Source organism: Apiospora hydei (assembly GCF_038363865.1).
Source record: "Apiospora hydei strain CBS 114990 chromosome Unknown utg000004l_segment0_segment0, whole genome shotgun sequence".
NCBI classification, from domain to species: Eukaryota; Fungi; Ascomycota; class Sordariomycetes; order Amphisphaeriales; family Apiosporaceae; genus Apiospora; species Apiospora hydei.
The window spans coordinates 812,677-837,331 of record NW_027117363.1 but is presented as its reverse complement, the minus strand read 5'-3'; the positions used below and the strand labels follow the sequence as shown (position 1 = coordinate 837,331).

General features: G+C 51.8%; 2 protein-coding genes across 2 annotated transcripts; both read right to left on the bottom strand.

The window, feature by feature from the left end:
* Positions 1 to 10,959: 10,959 nt before the first annotated feature.
* On the bottom strand, positions 10,960 to 13,995 carry PG997_002776 (uncharacterized protein; the record flags this gene model as incomplete). The annotated part of the gene is made up of 3 exons (XM_066807091.1): positions 10,960 to 13,192; positions 13,569 to 13,733; positions 13,982 to 13,995. The coding sequence occupies 3 exons, from the start codon at positions 13,993 to 13,995 to the stop codon at positions 10,960 to 10,962; spliced, it is 2,412 nt and encodes an 803-aa protein (XP_066670709.1).
* A 2,051-nt stretch (positions 13,996 to 16,046) lies between these two features.
* Positions 16,047 to 16,971, bottom strand: PG997_002775 (uncharacterized protein; the record flags this gene model as incomplete). The annotated part of the gene is made up of 2 exons (XM_066807090.1): positions 16,047 to 16,527; positions 16,892 to 16,971. 2 exons carry the CDS (start codon positions 16,969 to 16,971, stop codon positions 16,047 to 16,049), a joined length of 561 nt encoding a protein of 186 aa, XP_066670708.1.
* Positions 16,972 to 24,655: the final 7,684 nt, after the last annotated feature.

Sequence of the window (24,655 nt, the reverse complement as noted above, 5' to 3'; positions counted from 1 at the left end):
GGAAGCGCATGTGCCGGACCAGTCGGTTGAGCTCGGCATCAGCAAGGGCCGCATTCTCAGCATCACGACATGGACGGTACATGGAGTTATCCAGCGTACGACGTTTCTTCCCTTTCTGGGGCTCCTCTGTGTGCCAATACTAGGAGGAGACCGATCGATGGGTGTAGTGATCATTCATCCTAATAAGAAAATCATTTTTGCGCCGAGGCGGCCATGTACTCTGGTGCCTAATGGGTACGTGACGGGCTGGGGAGAGGTGGTATTTATTTGACACCATATGCGGAGGGTTGATATATATAGTTATCAACAAGAACTTGGCTGCATAGAGTGTGCAATGATGAATACTCGCTCTGCTTACAACAACCGTCATTCGCCGTAGACTCCTGCCCAGCACCAAACAAATGCTGCAAACTTCAATTGACCAAGCTTCGAACCTTCCCCTGTGATCGCGAAGTACCGACTGTAGAAGGCTTCGTTCTTTCACTAACTTTCCACCAGCCTCTTGCATCTTAACCTTTCTGCCTGCTCGCAGGTTGTTAAATACACCCGGTAAGGAACATTACAGCTCAACGCACCACTGTGAGACCAGTCGTATGTTCATTTCTAGCTAATCTATGATTCGACTCGGTCTTTCCAACTTTCCACCGGCTTTGGTTCCCGTTACTTAGGCTTCGAGCCCATGGTCCGTTGACGGATCTACTTTACCCATAGATTACGCCCAACTTGGCCCCTCATCTAAGCATCAGATGACGAGGAAGCTAAAAGAGATGAGCCCCAAGTGCTGTTGCTGCACAGAGATGGCGAAAGACGATACCATCGAAGCTGGCGAGTTTCGATCTCAGTTTGTAGTATCAGGGAACTGGCCGGCTGTATTTCACTATACGAGCCGGGTTCTTTTGTCTACGAAGGCCATACGCCTCCTGGAAGGCCTCTTGAATACGGACAAGACCTCGAGCTTTGAGCTGGTGTACTCGGTCACGGTCACATGTGAAATAGAGAGGATTGGGCGCGGCTATCGCCGTAACTCCACGAGCGACAGGTTTCGGCAAAGACCTCCAAATGAATACCCCAGGACGTCTCCTTATGTTTTCAGCAAACTTCCGCCGAGTGAGTTCAATTCGGTTCTCAGGGCCTTTTTCCCCCATGCTCTGTATTTATATTCAGTCCCCCTCTTGAGTCGTCGACGTAATTTTAGATGCACACGCCCTTCCATCGCGCCGGTGCATCCACTACAACGCAGAATCACTCTTGGGGAGGCTGATCAACCTAATAACACTCAGAGAGGGAAAAAGAAAAACGAAAAGTAACGCACAGTAGGCCTTATCAATAGCTCTTCTCACTATACCTGAGAGGTGACTTTTATATAAACACCTTGGTACACTCTCCTTGTAGTACGACCTGAGATTCAGTCGTTTCACATAGTAGGTTGTCGCTTCATTTTGGTGGCGAGAAATCCAGGTATGTCTCCACGGGAAAACAAGCCACACAGAGTGTAGAGGATGCGCTGTTTCGCTATATCACCAATAAGAACCGCGCTAGACGTGGTAGAAATGTTGAGCCTGAGATACATGTCGAATACGGCAACAAGGTCTCGCTGGAACCTGGCGAGTGTAAGTGGATGTGTAGGCATGCCGTTTATCCCTGAGTTATGTGGCACCACATTATCCATCAGGGTCGTTAACCGCGCCGAACTTGTATTCTCAGCACGTGATGCAATCATATGATGCTCTTGATGTTTGCTTTGAGTGAAGAAGGTCATGTACCTCATCACATGTTCAACCTCAATACCTACTGGTGTGGACCGGCAGAGCAACCCCTTTTATCAAGCGTTCTGGACAAGGAGAGCAGTGAGATGCAGTGTGCTCAAGCCACGAGCAAAGCATGCGTATAGTTTGATCCGTCGTATTGATTGAATAGTTGGGCACATAAAAATTTAGATTCGCTGTGAATAGAGCCTTCGATGGGCATATGTTCTAGTACGTTGACGACCGTCATCCAACGCAAGACAGCTACGAAAATAACTACAATACCCCAGGAAATCTCGCTGCCTCATTGCCGTCATCCTAACCAGCTTATCAGACAGCCTTAGTCAGACTTGAAAAGAACAAAATATTTCGGGGTCATACAGGATATACGAGCTACCCCTATTTGACCTCGTATACCACTGCCCCGTTTCCCCGGACGCCTCTTGGAATAGGGGTAGCTCGTATATTGACTTTTTGACCCCCACGAAAACTGTGCTGATATATAAATTCATAAATAGTCCGAACTCTCTGCCATTCATTTACATGGTCTATGTCGATAGGGGTTATTTTCTAGGGCTGGGTCGAAACGGAAAGCCACTCGCACAAGGGGGGGGCATGCGCGGGCCACTTGCGGAATCTCCGACAGAACCACAGAAGCAGATGCATCTTGAGCGATGAGATATGATAGCCGTGATTCACTGGATGGTCATAATCATAACGAATGCAATTGAATTCTGCTTACAGTTGGCACCGATCTTGCGCATCAGGATCTTCCTACACACGTCCAAAGTTGTTTCCAAAAACAGACACGGACGGTCCACGGCGGGAGCTGATCAGCTCGCGCATCATGTTTTGCGACTGCAACGTCGCAGTCAGTGGCAGGTTAAACCGTCAGAAGCCGCCTGGCCGCGTCGGATCGGATGCAAGGTTCGGTTCAGATTCAGTCAATCAATCAGTCACGTTCCACCTCAGCCCGGTTATCTCTAGGTTAATTGACTTTTCTGATCTTCGTGGCTGCTCACCTACGCACGTGTACCATTCGATGTGAATGGACTTGATTGACAGTTCACCAAGTTTCGACAAGGGCCAGTCCTACAGACAGATACACCGGCCCCCCACCTGGGCGTTGTCACACAAGCGCCCGGGCGGCCACATGACGTCACGACATTTTTTTTTTTGCCTACCCTACCCTCTTGAACATCCAAAGCGGAGCCCGAGCTGTCAATATCAAATCTAGGTACAGACCGAAAGACCAGAAAAAGAAACGACTGACACGCAAATGACAGCACACACACACAAGCAGCTGAAAAAGGAAAGAAAAAGCATAATTGGGGGGCACGCAAACCACTTTGGATGAAACGCCGAACCACGTCGTCATGACTAACGATTTCCGTTCTCGCGTTGCTGGAGCAAACACACGCGCAGAGCACACGCATCTGGGATCCACCAGCTGCAACTGCCAAAGAATTCCAAGATTAAATCATTGTTTTTATTGCCGACAATCCATAGGCGATAGGGTTGAATGTTCCGCATGCAGATGAGGAAGGAAAGCGGGCAGTACATACGTACGCACGTACGTACGCAAGTAGGGTGAAGCTGAAAATAGTAGCATGGCCATGGACGGAGTATCACTTGTTTGGCCAAGTGCTGCATGTAGGCTCGGAGAGTAAGTTGATTAGTCGCAGATCATCTCAGCAGCGGCAGAAAAATATCCCTTTCGCATTCCCACATTATACATGTAAGTATATAAAAAAAACCCGCCCCTTGCCTCCCGAGACGGTTAGACCGTGCCGAACACCTCCTCTTGTTCCGAAAGTGGGCATCGCGAATGCCGATCTCCTGGAGCTGTGGTTCAGCAACCTTCTTCCACCCCATCTCCGTGGCCCGCACCGCCATTCTTGCGTCACTTGCAGCTTCTGCCGATCACCACCTCCTCTTTTCCTCACCTTTTTTTCTTCTTCTCTCACCCCTCCGTGCTACACAGCAAAGTGGCTCGTGGTAGATACAGTAGACCGACAGCAGCGTGGCCTTTTCTTTGAATCCCCCCATTCGCAATCTCGCCTATGCCCAATGGGCTGAAGATATTGATACTAATATGGCCTGCTACATAATCCTTGACGCATCCGCCCATCATGCCTGACGGCATCGGCCTGGCCTCGAAGCGACGATCCGCGCCGGCCGTCTTGCCGAACAGCGGTAGTTGGTCTGGGAATAGTGGTGAAGGAAGACGACGACGCATCTCTCGGTGGCCAAGTCCGAGTCGGTGCTCCTCCCTCATTGGGAGAATGATAAACCTCTTGAACTTTTTTTCGCTTGGCTGGCTGCTTTTACCTAGCCACACTTGTCGCTTGCGTTGATGACTACATACCCATACATACGCCGTAGCATTGATCGTCCTCCCCAAAGTTACATGGCGGCATCGGTAGAGTTTTGGCTAGTCAAGCTCCAGCCCTCCCCCCAAACAAAATACATGGGCACCTGTGGCGGATGGCTCTGGAGGTTGCCGCATACGGCAATTTCGACGGGGGTCACGGCCCTTCATTGGCCATCGCCGCCTCAGTTTCCCGCTCCCGAAAGTCACTGTGGCTTTCCGTCTCTATCCCTCCCTTACCCCCTCCCCTCCGTGGCGAATTGCTGATAACCTCAAGCAGCAAAGATCCTCCTTCCGTCCCGCGTTCAAGCCTCGCTTCTGATGACATCTGACATGCTGCTGTACGCCGCCGTCCCCCCTCGTCACCCCGCCTTGTGTGGCTAGTATCCCATCCCATCCCGTCCCATTCCCCAGCGTATCATCCATCATCCCAAATATAGACTGTACAAGACAACAAGAGCGCGGGTACATCAGCGCAACTCCCACCGCATCCCTACCCGGGGCGTGTTGGTAAAAGTGTGGCACTAATGTAGAACCTGCCTGCCGGCCCCCCTTCCTCAGTGCATCTGTGGTGAAGGGGAGGAACCCGGGACCCTGAGCGTCGTACCGATGAAGGCTATTCGTTCCACCACCATTGGACGACGAGGCAACGACGCAGAGTTACTCAAAAGAGCAGCCTCCAGCCGACGAGAAAGTGTGGCCGAGTGGCGAGTGCTGAATAATGTGTGGCTCGCGTACGAGAGCGAGCCACAGTTCGGGATTGAAACAGGTAGTTAGTGTAAGGTTTCGGCCGCTGGTACGTCCCCCCAAAACTCAATGTCGGTCGCGTGTTGTCCATGCTGTAACTACCGCCCTGTCTTGTCGCACAAAAGACGCAAACACCAACCCCGGACCAGCTGACCAGCAAAGTCCCGCCGCCCGCGCTCCCGGTCATGATTGGGTTTCGAGCCTCAGTGAGTCAGTCGTCGACGTAGGCCCTCTGCACGCCAACTCATCATCTCCCGAGCCGGGTCTCTCCAAGGGGGAGGAGTAATAGGAGGAGGGAGGCCTCTTTCCAACCGACGTTCTAGATTGTCGCCATCGCAGCCGTCCTGGCATCATTGAGGCGAATATGTTTTGAAACCACGTCAGTCACCCTTCTGACAAGCAGTCTTTTTCTTCTGCAAGCGACCGGCGTGAACTGCGCCTCGCCTGGGCCCAGGGCCTATTGCTATAGGCTTTCCACTTGCCCTAGCACTTACATAGAGCGCTGCCAGCTAACCACAGGCCCCGGCAGTTTGGGGCGTCTAGTGGACGAGAGACGAGCAACGGGCTGTGCGCCTGTCTCTCAAAGCGTTAGGGCGGCCGAAGTGATCGGCACCGATGTCTTCCACTTCGGGGGCCAATACGCGGGGGTTCCCATCTTGCGACCGCACGCTGGACGCTACGGACGGAGGGTCAAGCCTCCCGAGCCTGGTTCAGTCGCAATAAACGAAGCCGTCGAAAGTGGTGGTAATTGTGGCGAGTGACCCCCGGACCCCTGCTTTTCGTGCTTGAAGTACCTGTACTTGCGGTGGCTTAATCGGCGATTTTATCTTTCTTCGAGGGAGGCTTCTAGCACTGAATAAATCGATCAGTTGCCCACTACACACCCCCATGACCAGCCGCTGCAGCGCGTCACGCTTGCATGATGCACGCAGCAAGGGACCTCATGTACCTAACAAGGCGCCTTGAAGGGAGACGACGCGCTGTAACGGACCCTAATTGCTAATCAGCGCAACTCTCTCCAGCGGTGTTTCTAGCTCTGCAGCTGCAGCGGCGCCAAGGCTAATTGCAGCAGCAACCCTCGACGCCCTACCAGAGCGCACACATGCCGCAGTCGAGGTCATGCAGGCCAGTTCTGCCCAGTAAGTACTTTCGTGCCGCTTCAGTGCGCGCACATGGGACCAGGGGATCAAAGTTAGGCTGGAGATGCACACTCAGGCAATAACCTTAGCGACTCAGGGTACCAGACGAACAGCCCTGCCCCCTAAAGCCGGTACATTTGGTGAGCTTGCAACCCCATCTTACCATTTCATGCGTTGCACATCCCATCCTGGCAAACGTGTTCGTCAACACTTTGTGTCCCGCGCGTGGCTGCCCGTCACGGATATTGCGAACGTGTTCGAATCATTCCTGCATAGGGCCAATATAAAACGACTCGTGAAAATGCAAAAGAGGAGTAGAAAAAGCAATTCGGCTGCAGGTGCGTGCCCATAATATGCGCGCGCACGCTGCTGCATAGGGGTTTTTTGATAAAGTAAGTAGCCTAAGGGAGAGATGGAAATAGAAGCGGGCAGCAGCGCTGAGTTGCAAATAATCAGACGCCGGTTGGAACTGTTAGCGGAAGGAGATGGGCCCCTAGAGAATAGGTACATACTTACACCTTACCTACTGTAGCACCTAGCGAAGGGCTGACTGATCGCTGGGACAAAGAGCACTGGACGCTACCACAGCGCCGTTGGGAAGGTAAGCTAGCAGGCTAGGCCTTCTGGAGCGCCTAAAGACTCTAGCGCACCTTAGCGAACACGCCTGTTTTTTTCTTCTTTGCTTTCTTCCCACTCCGCAGAATGCGCTCCCGTTCCTTCTTCGCACCTTCGGGCGCTAGCAGATGGCAGGCTCTCGCAACGCCAACCCTAGAAGATTATTTAAAATGAACAAACCGGGGGAGGCGGGAAGACCGGTGAGTAACTTGTAGTCGCGGGCCTCACCTGCTGTGTCGTGCTGCTGTTTCCTGCTGGGTACAGGCGTATGTAGTCCATAGCAGCAGGTGTCAGTTAGATGGTAGGAAGGGCATCTTTCACCCCTTGATTGGGGAAAACGCGATATCGTATCAAAGGAAGATCTACAGTTCCTGCAGGTAGCCCTCTGCTCTGCAGCAGCAGATAGGACTGCTCAGCCACGCAAATGTACCTAGGACTTGGGATGAGCAACTGAAGTATCGTCGACTTCTGGATGTAAGTAGCTTTGTGCTTCTGTCTACTTCCTCCTCGAGAGAAGGGATTAGTTGGGAGTCAGGGTTCTCGATTGGTTCCTTCTAGGCGTTCGAAAATCGACTGATGAATGGATTCCATCAGTAGTAGTACCTTGCTCCGTAGTGTCATGGAGTCGAGCCTTGGTGCGCCGGTGCCGTTTAGCCACAGGGTTTTGTGCTGCTCTGCATTCCGAGCCGAGATATGCACGAACGCGCAAGCCACTCGCCACAAGTGCCATGCCACAGTCTTCGGCGGGCTAGAAGGAGGGCGGTGCACGCGGAGCCCGAATCGACGATGCCAGCAACGGGATTGGCTCGATCGCTGTGGCTTGACCTTCTTTTTCTCTCTCTGTCTCTCATTTCCCCCTTTGCCCACCCATCCAGTTGCTCCAGCACCATCTGTCCCCTACCCTCCATCTACTCCTGGCTCGTTTCTCGGCCGGACGGCACCGGGCACTTCTCGCGAATGAGAGAAACGAGGTTCATTGGTAGGGGAAATGGGACGAGGATTGTCCCTAGGCGGCGGGGTAACCGGGACCTGGGATGGGAGGGGGGTGTGAGAATACGAAAAACGTGCGCTTTCGCTGCTGCTGCTGGGACCAGACGTACTTGCAAGGCTTCTGGTACTGTGGCTGTTGCTGTTGCTGTTGCCGTTCGTTGCCGTGCGTGCGTGCGCGTGTGACCTTGGCGAGACCTAGACCTCGACAGACTCTGGTTCAGAAACGGAAGCCCGTGGTAACATTGTCTGTCGATTCGAAGCAGTGGAATACCACCTCGAATCGGGTCACATGGAGTAAAATGCAATTCTAGGCCTGTGACGCTGGTGAGTTGTTCTTTTTTTCCTCTTTGATATAACCCATATAACCCTGGATACCACGTTATGTTGCCGCTCTCCTCTCTTATCCGTCTCTACCGGTGCGCGCAGCAGCAGCAAAGCATATTTGATTACTGGACACACGCTCAGTCGATGCGATGCGATGCGGTGTGGTGCGGTTGCGCGGATTACTTACAAGCCCTTCGCGTGGTGGTGCCTACCACACACTACCACACACCCCCGGCCAAGGCCTGGGCCGAAGTGTGAAACAGCCCTTATTTGCGTAATTGGACCGGGTTGCCGGTCTTTCTTTGCTTCTTCGATTCTTACGGTTCATGCGTGATTTCAGAACACAACCACCCCTGGCTTGCCTGGGCCCTAGGAGTTGTTCTGTTTTGTATGAGGAAAAAAAGTCGGTTTGATTATGTACCGATCTTATTGGAGAGAAGGAGAAACAGCGAAAACAGCAGCGCGGCGGTTTCGAACTCTTCGCGATATGGCAGGGATGGGGTTTGAATAGAGCGAGGGCGCAGAAGAAGAACAGACAGCCATATAGGTACGGAGTACATTCATTCATTACATGAGATCCCGAAATGTTTGAAGTTTCTCGTCACAGCAGCCGTCCATCCAGACAAGCCAGAGACGACAGGTGGAGAGTAGAGGTAACAGGCTACAAGGCAGCTGAGGCCGTATCGCGTGTCAGCAATGTGTAAGCTGAGTACCGTACTCCGTAGACCTGGGTATATATCATTCTCTGCATGCAATACAAAGGACGTGTCTGCGTCTGCTGCGTGGCTGGTGCGGACGGCCAAGTTCCGGATGCAAGGAGAGGGGCAGGCAGGCAGGCAGGCAGGCAGGCAGGTAGCACAACCAGTCTCTGGGATATGAGGTATGATGTATGATAAGATAGAGCGCTGCTCTCATTCACGGATAGAGCGCCGTGGCGTACAAGCCACAGGAAATTGGCCGAGAGGGCTTGCACCAATCGATATCGTTTTCGTCTTGTCAGATTGCAGTTACAGACGCGTCCTCCTGTCAAGTTCGTGTGGCCTGCCGGCAAGGAGCCTCCTCTCCTACTTGCTTGCTGTCATGGATGTCAACTGCTGTCTGCTGCACAATATCATCAGTATCTGCAAGAGGGGGTCAGCCACTTTTGGTTGGGGCTTGCGTGTTATCCGCCGTCGTCCGTTCCACGGGCGGGCATCAGTTTCTAGGCCCTCTCTCGCTGTGTTATTAGTAAGGAATTAGTGGTCCGGTAAGTACCTACTGGCTGTAGCCTCTTAGCGCTCTTCCAGCACACCCCCCTCCGCCCTTTGCCCTCTGCCCTCTGCCCTCTGCCCTCTCTCCATCGACGAGCGCCTAACCGGTAACAGTAACGGGGAAATCCACCTTTTCCGACAGCCCAGTAGTAAACTCTCCCCAACCCCTGTTACTCAATCCTAATTAGAGTTCTGCTATAATTCCCAATTCGGGGGATTGCGCTCTGCAGCTGCTGATTGAGGACGTTTGAAGGGGTCAAACGGTCCATAGCCAGCATTGTAGGCACGCACAGCTCGGCACCACAGCACACAAATGCCCACCACTACCCATCAATCAATCCATCCACTCCTTGCAATAAATAACCCAGGTAAAATAGTAAAATAGCAAAACATCAAAACTTCGATGCCCTCTCAATATCTCGATCAGCGCCATGACGACAATGGAACCCCCCATCGTCGCTTCTAGAAGGGCATTGGGCGCTAAACTAGTAGCCGATGGGGGGTGCATGTACCTACTTACTTGCACTGTACCTATTACCTCCTTAAACGACATAATCCTAACAAACCATCTTGACGGCTGCACGGTCCCGCCATGCAGAACAGACAGACATGTGCACATAGCAGCCGTAATAATATTGCGACCGATTCAATAAGCTCCCTCTCCATGTCCTTGCCATTTCCGAACGGAACTGACTGATCAGAAGCAGGGCTGTATGTGGGTGTGTGATTTGCTCGGGCTAGCTCCGGAAGTGACTCTCTGGCAGTCAGAAAGCCGTCTTGATGACGCCAGCTCGAACCGAGATTGACACGGAGAACGCAAGTGTGTCGTGGAGTTGTGTTGTTGCCTTCCATCAGAATAGACTGGATGATGATATTGATGCGAATGGCTTGTGTTGCTGCCCATTGCTCTCCCTCTCATCTCCGGCCCTGTGACCTGGATCGAGTCAAGTTGGGCGGCTCGGGTAATAATCCCGTTAGATTAGCGTGCCCTCCCTCCCTCCAGCACACAACCCAACCCAAAGCCCATGCATCCCATGTTCCATGCAATTGAGCGCAAATGCCATGGGAGCCAAGCAGCAGCACGACCCATCTCGTTTCTACAGCGCCTGCCTTTGCTCCCCGGACGACGTGCTGATCAACCCGCCCTGGCCAGAGGGCTGCAGAAATGGCAGGGCTGCAGGGGCATTCCCGATGCCCCCCTGTGCCGCCCTCGTCCCTCATCCTACCCCTTCGCATTGCTGTCACATTGTAATAAAGATGCTGGAACAGATATTAGGTTGTTAAAACTAGTATAGTAAAATATTGGTACCGAAGTAGATAATTTGACCCAGCACGGGGTCCATATGTATCAAATCATACTCGCGGGAAGCGCATCTGGCGTGCATGCTTCCCAACAGGTTCGGCGTGTCAACCTCTCTCTCAAGTCCAGTCGAACCACCATCCATCCGTACAGACCGGGGGTATGTGCTCCAAGGAGTGTCGCGGCAGCGTTCATCTCCATCCAATAACCACTTCATTCTAATAGTAACCCAATAAGGATAGCCGGAAAGTCGGCTGAATTCAAGAAGCGTATCGAAAAAGCTGCCCATGAAAGGGAGTGGTATCTTTAGAAAATGTCCTCAACGCCCAATGCTGTCAAAGCAAAAACGCCCACCCGTTGCGTCATCGCGTGCGATCCTTTTATATGCTCACCCGAGCAAAATATAAATCGTTGCCGTAATGCGAGGTTTCCCTCCCACAAAAATTTCTATATGTCGTTGTGTCGTGACCGCCGGGTATTAGAATGTAAGTCGTAGTTCGTAGCCTTGTGTCGTGCGTAGTACGCTGTGGGTCGACGAGGTCTCGCCTTCGTCGGCGCTGTCGACGGCCATCTCCCACTCTCGTTTCGGCTGGGGAACGCTTGCTTCTACTTCAGCAACGCCCAGAACCATGTCTTGCCCCTCAGTCATTTCGCGAATAACATCGTCGTCAACTTCGATCGGCAATCCACTGCCCAGAACGTGGACGACTCGGACAACCTTGCTGGCATCAAACTCCCACTTCGCCGCAACCCGGGCAACGAAATCTTCCAGCGTTCTCTTCGAAAGGTATACCGCTCGGTGGAGGGTTTTTTGGTTGCCATTCGAAGCATCAGTTCGTGCCACGTAGAAGCAAGCAACCGGCTTGACCTGTCGCTCCGGGGGCGCCTTGTAAGTAGGGTCCACTCCAAGCGCCTCGATCCAGCCGTTGAGGTTTCCGGATTGGTCGACCTTGCTGACCTTGGTGGGCTGGTCGGACATCCGTCTTCCGGGCGATCGAGACCCTGTCCCTTGGAAATCGTTCCATGCTGCAGGAGCCCCGGCGACAGAAGCTTGCGATTGGAGCGACATGGAGCTTGGGGAAGGCGACACAAGTAAGGAGTTGGCCGCCGAGCTCCTTCCGCTTCTGACCTGCCAGCTGTCCTTCGACTCGACCTTGGTGAGATCCGTTGGCTCCCCAGCAAGGCTCACCGGGTGGAGATCTGGGTCATCCGTCTCCTCTCCGCGCAGGTAAAGGACGCTGACGGGCCGCGTGCTGGTAAACATGTCCTGTAGTGTCTGAAGCTTGAAGTGAAGGTCTTCTTCAAGCGGTGGTCGACCGCCACCTCCACCGCCTGCTGAGCTCGTCGAGGACATTGACCATGTTCGCTTGTGCTTCGGGGCCTTGCCTGGGCGTTGAGGGTCTTGAGCCTTTGCTTGGGATGCACCGCCACGCTTTCTCTTGCCGAAGTCCTTCATACCGCTTTCTGCCTGCGCAATTTGCTGCTTCATCTTATCAATGCTCTTCTTGACATGGGCAACATCGTTCGAAAGCTTCCGTTCCGCACCGTGGTCGCGGAAAAGCTTCACCTTGCAGAAGCAGATCTCCTTGTCGGCGTCAGATGTCGGCGAGGTTCCATCGGGAGCTAGCATCACTGTCTTGGCGCAAAGACGGACGGGGATACCCTTCACACCCTTTGAGTGGCTGAAGTCGGTCGAGAGGAAGTTGAAACGAACAGCGACGTTGCATTCCGCGGTGCCATTAATGCCTGGTGTCCAGACGACGGAGAAACCGTCAAAGGATGCAGTGTCCAGCTCCACCCGGGTTCGCTTGTCGTCTCCCTCTGCCGGCTGACCAGCCTCGACGTACTCTACTGCCTGCAGTTTGCCGCCGCGTTGGTGGGCTTCATTAGTGCCGCGCCCCTCCTTCCAGAGGCTCCAGCAGACGCCGGGCTTCTGCCTCTGTTGCTCGTCTTCGAACGAGATGCGCACAAATGTCCTGTATCTCGTGCCTGGAACAATGGGAAGCGTGGAGGCGGTGTCCGCCACCGACAGCGAGTAAGCCTGGCCCTTGTTAAGATATGTAACGGGAATCTCATCCGCATGTTTAATCATGGCAGTAGGAGCATTGAGAGTGGCGTGGAATCTGAATTTCTCGGCAGATGCCGGAAGCGCATGGGACATGGGCATGCCAAAGTGTCTTGGCTGGAAACCCATCATAGGCGGAGACTGAGAATGGAAGTTTGCATCCAAGGAGCCCATGCGCTCCTCCGGGTTATCCGAATCAAGGGGAGATCCATCGTGGTCCATGGTCTCGTATCCAGTGTCCTGATGCACGAACGACGAGGGCGCAAACGAGGACTGTGCTGGCGCGGGCTGGATAAAGGGGTTGAACGGCTGGAACTGGTGCGGTTGGATTCCATGGTGGAATTGGCTCATGTCCATCATGGGCGCGGCATTCGAGTGCATGCCGCCTTCGCTTGTGGGCAAGGACAGCGGAGTCCCAAGGCCCATCCCCAGGCCGAGGGTAGGTGTGTGCAAGTCACCAGCCTGGGGGTGATAGATGGTGTTGGTGCCACCCGGCGTCGGGGTATAATAGCCTGGCGGTTGGTTTGCGAAGGTAGCAAACGAGAACGAGTTGGGATCTAGAAGCGACGGTGTAAAACGCCATTGTTCAGCGGTCGCCCGCGGAGTCGGGTCTTGATCTCGAAAGGCTTCATGTGCTAGAGCGTGGCTGTGAAGCGCGACTTAAAGTTAGTTTACGTAGAAATTGGGCGGAACACCAGCCCCAGGACCCAAGAGGGATAGAATCTGGACAGTTGAAAAAGGAAGCGTCGAAACATGAGACGACAGGTTCCAGCTCCGTTGTTGCGACATTTGCCTGCCTTTGGCGATTCATTTGTGCTGATTTTTGGAGCTCCAGAATCCCAAAGTGCATGCATGTGTCGTCGGCCGAAAACCCCAAGTCAAGTGCCCCACGTCGCGCACATCGTGGGTGGTGCCTGCACCGCCTCACACAAAATGCGACAGCCATGCCAAAAACAACAACCACCCGCGCGACAACAAGCGCCTCTGGGAAGAACATAGGAAAAAGAAGAGAAAAAACATACCCGTCTACCACATGATGCAGGCCGCCTGGCAGTGTAGGGTGGTCGGCCGAGGTCGTGCCTTGCGCTGGCGCAGCAGTAGTCGTTGCCTGGCCTGGGACAGACACCTCTGGAAACTGCTGTCGGAAGTTGGCGAGAAGCTCATCGCCAGGCTTCTGTGAACTTGTTCTGTAGCACGCGCGGGAGAAGTCAGTTCGCCGGTTGCCCGAAATAAACAAAAGCAGGATCGCACAGTCGGAAGCGACAGCATTTTGCGTTGGTGCACCGCAACTACAAGAACAAGAGAGTTGCCTTTTCTGGGCCGGACCTTCCCCAAAGATTGGTGGTGGTGGTGGTGCCGGATCGCCAGGCTGTAGTTGTGGCTTGTGTGCGCCTTCCAAAGAGTCAAAATCAGAGCGATGAAATGGGATGCTCACCTTTGTCGAAACATCTGGGGTGGGAATGCTATGCACTGTCTACGGACAGCGAAACCGAAAGGTCTTCAACAAAATAATAGCCAGTAGCTGTGCAAGTTGGTGACGATGCGGAAAGGTTTCAACCAGGTCCGAATAAATCCCTCCGTGGTGGGCAGCTGTAGGAGTTGATTAAGTTGTTGCTGAGCGCTGCAGGCTGGGCCAAGGTGGGTGGGGGAGGGAGAGGAGATGGCGGCTGGCTGTAGAGTAGTAAGCGTGGTGGTGGTGGTGGTAATAGTAATAGTAGTAGTTGCTGTGGTCGTTGTCGATGTCGTGGGAAAACGATTGTGGTGTCGAGGTTCGATGCGGCATAGACATATGGCTATGGATCCAAAGACTAGTGATGCAAGCGAGAGACAGAGTGATGCCAGTGAGAACGGCACAGGTCGGCTTGCGTCAAGAGAGGATTGGAATATTAGAGTCTTCGAGGGAAAACAAGCGGTAAAACGACCAGAGCAAAAAGATTATATGAGTAGAGGGTAGGCAGTTAGGCAAAGGTGCTTAGATGAAGGGCCAATGTATATAGCACACTAAGAGACCGCCGATGGGTTGGAGGGTGGGTACGCCGTACGCTCTTCACATAAGATGATACCAGCCGGGTGGGGAGCTACCTAGTCGAGCAGACACAGTCGCATGCCTCTTTTGTACTTGTAGGCAGCTGGGTAGGGAAGTACAGCAGAGCAGTTGGGTAGTAAGTAGTATGGAGCAGCTGATGGGCGTGAGGAGCGTCTTCTGTCATCGCGGGTGGGCAATGTCGGTCGTAGCAAAGTAGCAGCGGCAGCAGCTTGACTTGACTTCATCCTTACTGGGGGGTAGGGGAGGGAGATGTAAGGATAAGGCCGGTAAGGTAAAGGTCAATGGAAGTAGAGTGGTATTGGGAGGTACATGTAGACAGGTACTTAGCAGAGAACCTAAGGGGGTGGCTCTAGCAGGCGGGTGGGGGTGGTGTAGATGATTGACCAGAGCAGAAAGTACAGGGTTCATGTACACAGGTGAAGTCCAGCCGAAGAGGAGCTGCTAGGTACGCGTCAATGGGGACGAGAACAGAAAGAGGAAAGGCAGAGTCGAGCGACAGAGGGCGAGACGGCGAGCGAGAGAGGGACAACGCTGAGGTGCGGCGCATGAGCTGGCGCAAAGCGTCGTTCTGGGATCATGGGGTTCTAGATTCTAGTTTCCCTTGCTCTTCACCTTGGGCGTAGTACTAATATAATCAGGCCAGAGTAATTGATTACTTCCAGGCGTGCCATGTTCTACCATCCCATACCTACCTGGCAGCACCCAAATACCTACTACAGCGGGCTGGCAAGGCAGGCAGGCGGGCAGGCAGGCAGGCAGGGCCAGGCAGACCGACACAATTGAGCGATTGACCAATCCATAAAATTCATGCCATGCCCATCCCTCCATCCATCGCCGTCGGTCGGGGCGAGAAGATGTATGTAATTGTCGTACAGTAGAACCGAACATTAAGGCCGGCCAGTAGTTTCTGGTACAGTCGCGACAGATGGGCCTCTTGCTCCTCCTCCTCCTCTCAGAGCGGAAGGTACTGGACTACAACATCGCTCAAGACGCGGTACGTACCTGCCTCGAGTTCTTTTTCTTTTTTTTCCCAATGATCCATCCATGCATTTGGGTCCCGACCGAGCGAGTGAGAGTGAGCTGGGCAGTCAGAGAGAGAACACTCATCACAGACAGCACCAGCCAGGTACGTACCGCGTTAGTACCTCGACCCTCTATTCCATCAATGGATCAAGTTAGACCCTCTTTCCCTGGGCCCCCTGTCCACTGTCCTCCGAGAACAACATCCATTTCCGCTGAACTGGCCCCCCTCTTTCTGCATACTGGATCTTCCGTCGTTTGTGGTGTGTGTGTGTGCGACATTTCTTGGCATTCTCGGCCTGCGAAACCAAAGGGCGTAGTCGCTGCCGATTTATGGGATCAAATCATTGAGGCGGTTTGATATAGCCTCTCTGTCTCGGCGTATTATTCTGCTTATTGTGTATTTCAGTGAATAGCGACAGGTGATATAACCCTAAGAGTGGGTGCGGCCATCGGCTTCCTCATTTTCTGCCTCCGTCACTAGTCTGTCCGTCTTGGTCTTTATTGATTTGCGCCGAAGGGAATACGTTGCGTTCATGCCATCTCCTACGCCCGCATCGTGATGGAATTGATAAGTCATCCATCCGTCCATCCATCCACCTTTCGATGGCTGGCGACTGGATCTGTTGTAGCGGTCCAGTACACGTAGAAGGCCAGAAGCACGGGCGAACCACCCCGGCAGCAAAGCAGCACGGCGACGACACCGATAGGTGAAAAGAGCGGTGCCCAGCGTCAAGCCATTCACCACGAAGAGACTAGCTGCTGGTCCTCTGATACCGAAGCGGTGCCGCCTAGCCGCAATATCAAGTGGTGAGCCCAGCAAAGCCCAGAGCGCAAGTGCGCCACCAGCCAGCGGCCGGCTTGGGTCACGCCAGGCCGTGCATGGCTGTGGCGGCATCCGGCGCGCACTTAGGCTGTTCGATTCACTTGTTAGCCACAAATTTCACCATAGCCGACATTAGCATGCCTACATAGGGATTACTGTACATACAACATGCAGAAGCGATAGCGAATTTGCCATGCACGCGAATGAACGAATTGCTGATTCATACCGTCATATGTGTTTTGACTTATTCCCTTCCCCCTCCCCTCGCAACATCCCTGCTGCGCGGACGTTGAAGCCATGAAGAAGCCTGGGCCCGACGTCAAAAAAAGTGACCGGCCCAGGCAAGAAGGGGGCGGCTAGCCAGGACTCCCTGGAGAATTTCGCATAGTCGAGACGTCGGATCGAGCCGATCAGGGAGAGAGGGAGGAAGAAAAGACGTATGTTCTGCTCACCGCGTCTTGCCGATTGCAATGGGCCCTGTGCCATCGCCAGTCTGGCGGCCGCAAATCATGTTTGGTGGCATCGACGTCATGGTTTCCTGCCTGGTGGCCACGAAGAACGTGTCTGGCTCCCACGGAATGGCAGCAAGGTTATTGGATGCGGGCTCCTCGAATTGCCTTTCTGCTGCTGCTGCGTGGGCGGTTAACTCTCTCGCACTAGCACGGCACAGAACGGCGGGTTGACCCCTTTTGCTTTAGCAAAGCATGAGCATGCCATCGCTAACCAGTAGCTCATCTACTACTCTACTATAGCCATGTAGCGGCGTGCCCTTTCCCCCTTTCGAAGAGCATATGGTAATTATTGCACGTCCTGTGCCTGTTCACTTGCACCTCCTGCTCAGCCTCCCGAGCTGGAGGCCGTATTTGCTAACCGACGAGGGTCGTTCATGACTCGCACCGTCGCATCACGGCAACCATTAAAACGGGCCGAGGAAAGAAATATTCCTTTCGTAGGCCGGCGTCAGTCCCGCGGATACTACACATGTATAAAAGTCGCTCGCGGATGTTTGACTTGCTCGCCAGCAGCGACAGCATGCAATTCCCAGGGGGCGTCCCTTGTCAGCGCTGAGGAGGTTAGGCGAATCTGGGGTCAAGCTCGGCCGTACCCAGCACCAAGAGCGGGCAAGCGCGCAGGGGCTTGCCACCATCGTGAAATGTTGTGCCCTTCAGCCGGACGGACGTACTCCGAGCATGATCCCGGCGACGGCATTCTCCTCAAGGCTCGTCCATGTCTAGGTATGAATTTTCTGGGGATCGCTACCGAGTTCAGAGGGTGTAAGCAGTCTTGCCTACGTCATAGGCGCGCCGCAGCTGCCATCTGAACCTCTTCCGTGGATACTGGGTCGAGTCACTTTATGCGCCACTACGTAGGGATGTTTGCGTCGGGCCATGACCTTTGTGAGGTTCTCCCCATTTGGAACCAGACATGACCGGGTTCGGGTCAGCAGGCTGGTTTAAGATTGTGATGCATTCGATTCCATCATCGAGACTGACCTCGCGATGGCCTTTTTCTGGTTATTGTCTTTTGCCAAGAGGACGCGACTAGCTCCATGCTCGTCGGGTTCGGTCCTCTGGGTCTCTGGGCGGGCAATGAGACTTTTTAGTGGCCACTTAGCCTTACCGCCGTTGGAAGTGTCGGACGATGTTAATCTCACAGTGAGCCCGGCACGTGGATATAGCGTGTTTTTCTACGAGAAGTGTGCGGCGCGATGAATACTTGGTACCAGGCCAAAGTTTTTACACTCCGCAACGTGTGGAAAATTAGCGTTCACGATACAACTATACCCAATTCGGGTACGATTCTCGACGAGTGTTATATACGCACTTATATCATTGCGGTTAGCCTCAAGCGTGCACTGATCAAGCTGATTAAGGGTACAGTGAGGAGTGTTAAAACTTACCCATCGCACGTAGTAAGACCGTTTGGGCTCGACCTGGCGATGAAATTGGAGTTGACCCTAGCAAGTTCCATTAGCTTGGCGGCGCGTGGGCGGCTGGTACATAAACATTGAACAGCGGGCGGGCGAGGAGGAAAAAACAGGGGCTAGGAGGTAGGGAGGCTCGCAACCGTTTTTTTGGAGATGGTACCTCCAAGACGCGACACGGAACTACCCAGAGCAAGAGGAACACCGTGCCATGATGCCAAATTTGCTAATCGAAAAATGCAAATGATAGATCGCGTCCAGCGTGGCAGACACGAGATGTCGTTCAGATGAAGTTGGACCAAAAGAAGATCAATTCTGGGAGCCCAGAAGCTGATATGCACAGATCGGCTCTAGTGATGTCGACTTTGTTATTTTTATCTGCATCTCAGGTGAGTGATCGTTGATCATTCAGATCCAGCGATCTGCCGCAACGTTGTGGCAGAAACACCAATCCAACCAAAAAACATCCTCCCAGGTTCCTGATCTAGGGCCTGTGTGGCTGGTGAAGAGACCATCGCCGATAGCAATCGTTACCCTACTTACTTCAGCCACGCCGACAGTCAATCAATCAGCATAAACGGTCGCAAATGAATTGAACCGCGCAGCCGAGACTGGTCGCGAAACGACAGCAGCGGCCGCCCCCAGTCCGACAATTAGCTTGTTGCGACCGTGCCAGGAACCCGACACCAATTTGGGAATTTGCCCGCTCACCATCGTCCTGAGGTCGGACGAGAAACATTCAATATTAATGCAATCGTTATGGAAATCCTCCCAATATCCGACGGGGGCCATTTAATAAACACATTTCCCCAAACCCGGTTGCCAGCCGATAATTCCAGCCTTTGCTAGCGGCGCCAGCGCCGGGGTGGGATATGTCGGAAAACACAGGCCCAAAACCGTTGCCGCGCATGATGGGTGCACACGCGGACGGACTAACGGGTGTGTGGCGAGGGAAAGCGACAGTCGTTGCGACCGTGAAGACGGAAATTGTCGTCGCATTCCGCAAACCTCCCGAAATGATCGTCGAGTAGAGTTCTGTAGCTCGAAGCAACACGGCCCCAATAGAGACTGGATCCCTTGGGAGTAGTCGATTGGATCAACTGCTGTGTGCGCATGTATGTGCAGACTCGGACTTATCGATGTTGCTACAGCCACGCAACTACTAAGTCCCCAGTACGGCTGAGCAAGGTGTCAATGCATCGCGCACCATTGACTGCCGAGTGCACCGCTCCCACTGCCGGCATAAGTGACAAGAGCAAGACTCCTAGTTCATGGTCGCTAATTTTTCCCACGTCCGGGGCGAACGGTAGAAGTCACTGCTCTGCCCAGCGCTTCTGCAGCGGGGGCCATCCAGTCCAATCATTCCATAACTCGCAGATAGATTTGATCAACACAATCGCCCAGCTTCTGAGAGGTCATAGCCGTGGCTATGCACCTCCTGTGCAATGTACCGACCGCAGTTTAGTTGTACGCGGATAGTGACCGCGTCCCTCTCGCTTACCAAGAAACAATGCCAAGAAAATAACCCAATCTGTGTCATACCGTCTGAAACCCAGCCAGGAATAATAAGCTTCCGACAATAGACCCGAACAGACGGGTTGTCTAAAAAGAGACAGACAGATACCAGTCATTCATTGTCTGGATACGTCATTTCGTGGTAGATGTCAATGGGGATGCAAGATACTGACTCGGTTGACGAGCATACCCCGTATCATGAAGCTTCAAGGTTGTTTCGTCGCATCGCGTCAAGATGAACGACACAGCCGCACACCCATGTACTTGGTGTCAGGCAAAAGTTTCGACCCCCTAGTCATGTACCGACGCTGGTGTCAACGATAAAATCTATGCTGTTTTTAGTGTATATTTTACCGATCTCTATCCACTATACCAGCCCCTTTTCGAGTACCTATCACCTCGTCGGCGCTAACCTCGCCGGCGCGCTGTTTTTAAGCTTTAATTTAAGCTATTTTAATTATTTTTACGTATTATTATTACTTATACTTATATTTAATATAGTTAAAATATACTTTATAAAAGAATATTATTAATGTATTTATATTTTATTTTACGATAAAAGGGTTAATAAACTAGAAATTAAACGTTAATTTAATTATTTTAAAAGTTAAATTAAAAAAGATTATTAAATTATTAATTATAAAGGTTTAATTTAACTAGCTATACTTTTTAAATAATAAAATAAAGAAGAAATTAAAAACTTTTATTATAATATTAAAAGTTAATTAATTTATGTTTTTTTTAATTTTCGATATATTTTTTTAACGACGTGTTTAATATTTACACGATTCGATTAACCTTTTATTAACTAAGCTTTAACCGGCGTTTTATAAGTAGAAAACCCTTAATTAATAAGCGTATAAAGAGACGATAAAAAACTTAAGTAAAAGAATACTTAAAATAAATTATTAAATAATAAAAATAAATCCTTTAAAGCGATAAGATTTAAGTAATAAAAAGTATTTATTATTAATAATATATTATTAAAAAGCTTAGGGAAAAGCTTTTTCTTAATTATATTAACGTTAAACTTAAAAAAAAATAAGGTGAAATATTTTAAAAATACTTTTCCGATATTATTAATAAAAGTCTAAGCTTTTTTTAAAGAAAAAAATTGAAGTTAAATTATTTTTACTATTTATTACGAATATATACTCTCTTTTATTAATAATTAAGTTATATATTATTAAGTTAATAATAGAAAAGAGTTAATATTTATATAAAATAACGTTATTATTTACGCCGTCGTAATTATTTAAACGGATTTTACGAAACGAAATATTATAATAATTAATTAACTTATAAATTCCTTTAACTTAAACCTTATTAAGATTATTAAAAATTAAATAAAAAACCATATAAGAAATAAATACGGTATAAATAAAAAGCCCTCTTATATACGCTTTTATATATATATTAATAAAGCTTAAAAAATAATTTTAAAGCTTTTATTACGAAAAATGTTAATTAATATATATTAACGTTATTAAAATATAATTAATATCGATAAAATATATATAAAATAGTGATTTCGCTAATTAATTAAAGGGTTATATAATTACTCAATACTTAATTTTATAAAATCCTTAATTTTAGTAGGAAAACAGGCTTTTCCTAATACAGTTAATATTAGTGGAGAATCGGCCAAATACTTGATGGAGAGTGCGAAACTTACCCATCCCACTAAGTACCGGACAAAGCTGGTCGTCGGTGTGCCGTACACACCCCCAGCTGCATGAGGAGCTGTCGCAATCAAAATTCAAAGGCGGATATGAGAAAAAAAATTGAACGCAACTCCTGCAGCGTCAATCAGCTCGGTAAAGAGCGTCGTCACACGAGACGAACGAGGAGCAAGGCTGGAAGATCGGCCCTCCTGCATTTTTTGTTACACCTATCAGATCCGAGGAGGTGGTGGATTGGAATATGCACACGACACATATTGGGGAATAGCAACCAGACCCATGGCAGGCTGGCTTACACCGTAGGTACTTAGGACTCAGGTAGACATGGATGCGGTGCTTCGGCACTTCATCAACGGCACGAGAGTTCCGAATTGACTCTTCGTCGAGGCCGGAACAGGGCATCAGAACAGCCGGACGAACTTGCAGAGCCCGGCTCTCGCTCACTCCCTTGTCGCAACCAGCACAACCGCTGCGCTTTATCAATCGCACTCCCCACATGGACGGAAATTTTCATCTGCGTGGGCAAGGACCAAGGAAGGCGAATGCTGTGTGCGCGCGAACGAAGTTCAGCTCTGGACATCGCGGCTGTTGCCGGTGACTGTTTTTTGGATGCCTCCACCGCTTTGGTCGCATGATGTCATCCTGATGACTGAATGCACAGCGCCTATGGATATCGCGAGTCAGGAATTGCAAAGATCGACAAATGCCCAGATATCTATGCAGTGCATCGTTGTTTAGGCATGGAGCTCGTCGACACGTCCAATGTGTCTGGTTGGAATGTTGTCCAAGGTTGGACTTTTCTTTCTCTCTTTCTATTAATGGGACGCGAGAGAAGAAACATCCACGGCCGGCCCTTCGAAGGTACAGATCATCTGCCGGCAATTCGACTAGCCTAGCCTGTACCTAAGGCCGTTTGACTGTCCAGGCTCCTCCGAGCCAGGCACCACGCACCCTACAGGCCTTGAGGCCCTGGCGCCTGGGCTGCTGCTGCCAGGCGGTGGGTGGGTTCGAAGGAAAGAGCGCTGTAGCTGCTGGGTGCTGGTGACCTGTGTCCTGCACGATTTGGCGGGGTCACACTACGTGGCAGGCTGGCAACTGCAGTTCGCATTCGTCGGGCTCGACTTGAAACAAACGCCTACCACACCGTCACGTCCAATGGGAATGTCCTCACGACTCCCTAAGACTCCATGAGACCGGCAGGGACGTCTGAAACTGGCTGCACTAAAGTCGGTCATGTGCGCGCATTCGCAATGCCGCTACATCCCACGTATGACTACGGCGGTCATCTTGTCTCTGCTTCCGAGCCTGGGCCAACATGGTGCTCAAGTGTCCTGCTTGGCCTTGCGACTGGAGCGTTCTCCTCTGACCCAGCCACAGAATACATACCTACCTCAAGTACATACAGAAAGGTCCAGCCTGTCCTCCCAAGGCCCCCCATGTCCACGTGTGCGTTCGCAAGCCAAGCTGCTAGGGAAGAAGAAGAAAGTGGCTCATTGATTCTGCAAGCCCGATCTGCTTTCGTGCTGACAGGCTGCTACGGATTGAGCGATCCGATGCAGCTGTTCGATTCGAGTTATCTAAGTATACATATTGATTCATTCATAAGGGCCTTGGCTGATAGGGACACGCCAAATGAGGCTGCCTGTCTGCCTGCCTGCCTGCCACATTGCTCTGGCTGCCACTGGTATTACATATCGGCCGATAAAACTGACATGTTTCCGGGGGAGGCGGGCTTGTACCAGAGGTCTTGCTAGGTCTTACTCACAGACCCCCCGTACAGCGAGCGCCATGTCAGATTGTCCCTTCTCAATACTACCCGAATCCACACGGGGAAGATTCAACCATGGGTGTGCGCAGCGACGGCTCCAGCAAATCGCCCGGTAAAAAGTACGGTCTGCCATGTCCAATCTGCCTGGGCCCAACTCTGCTCGCGAGTGCCTCGCTGTTGACTCGTCTTTCGTGCGCCGCCAGTCAGCACAGTACTGAGCCAACATGGCGTATTACTCGGAGGACCAATCTCTCACGGTCGAAATTTCCAATATGCCGCCGCCCGGCTGGAGTCTGGACACGCTGCCTGCCAAGGCTTTGCAATGCAACCTCTTAAGGCTGACTGGGACTACCTGCCAACTTTTTCCTTCCGCCGAAAAACTTTGGGGAGATCACGCCGATTATGCCAGGTCACAATGCCACTTGAGATGGTAAGCAAGCCCCTTGAAAGATCTATGGGGACCGCTGCCCGCACCGCAGGTAACATCTCACGCATCTTATTGCCTTCGTTAGTGCTGCGAAATCGCCGTTGGTCCCTCATTATCGGAGGGCCCAAGCCGCGCGATGCCCCGAGATGGTCTATATTGCCCTATGATAAGATATGCACATGCCAAAGTCCGGCCACCTTTTGCCCCATCCATCGCATGCAGAGCCGAAAACGCCCAAGGGGTCGCCAATCCGGTACGATTCGACTGAAAAGCAACGATCTGTGAAAGAGGTTTATCGTCGTCCGCATCGTGGCAGACAGGCCCTTCCCGGAAAGCTGGTTTTTCCTCCTGTTGTAAAACACCCAACCCACACACAGGGGCTGTCAATCTGGCAGAACCCACTTTGCGCGAGAGCCTGCACTCTGATGAGACATCTGGCGCTCGTCGATGAGGGAGGGATACAGTTTCGGAGAGCCATGGCTGCGCGACAGATCCCCTACAGTAGGGGGTTGTTTCTCGACTGCAACACTCCCATCTGGGCCTTACCTGTTCCTGAAAAAGGTGGCAGTGGCAGTGACAGCTGAGCCGGGGTGCCGTCGTCCCTGCAACATTCTTCGGCGATAGCCCCGTTCCCATTCACTTGCACCCGTCAATAATTGTCGTCGTCGTCGTCGTCGTCGTCGTCGTCTTCATCGCCCACCTGCCCCTGGCGCAACAACCGTGCACCGCATAGCTGGCCAATGACCGTTGCACTAATTGCCGCGAAAAACTTAGAGCGTAGCAGTCGGTCGGGCGCCCACTCCGGACTCCATCCTCAGTCGGGCTACTACTTGCGAAGTATTGGATACTTGCATCGTAGGGTCGCATGGCGGAATCAGAAAAGGGCTTCCCTTCCAAGGC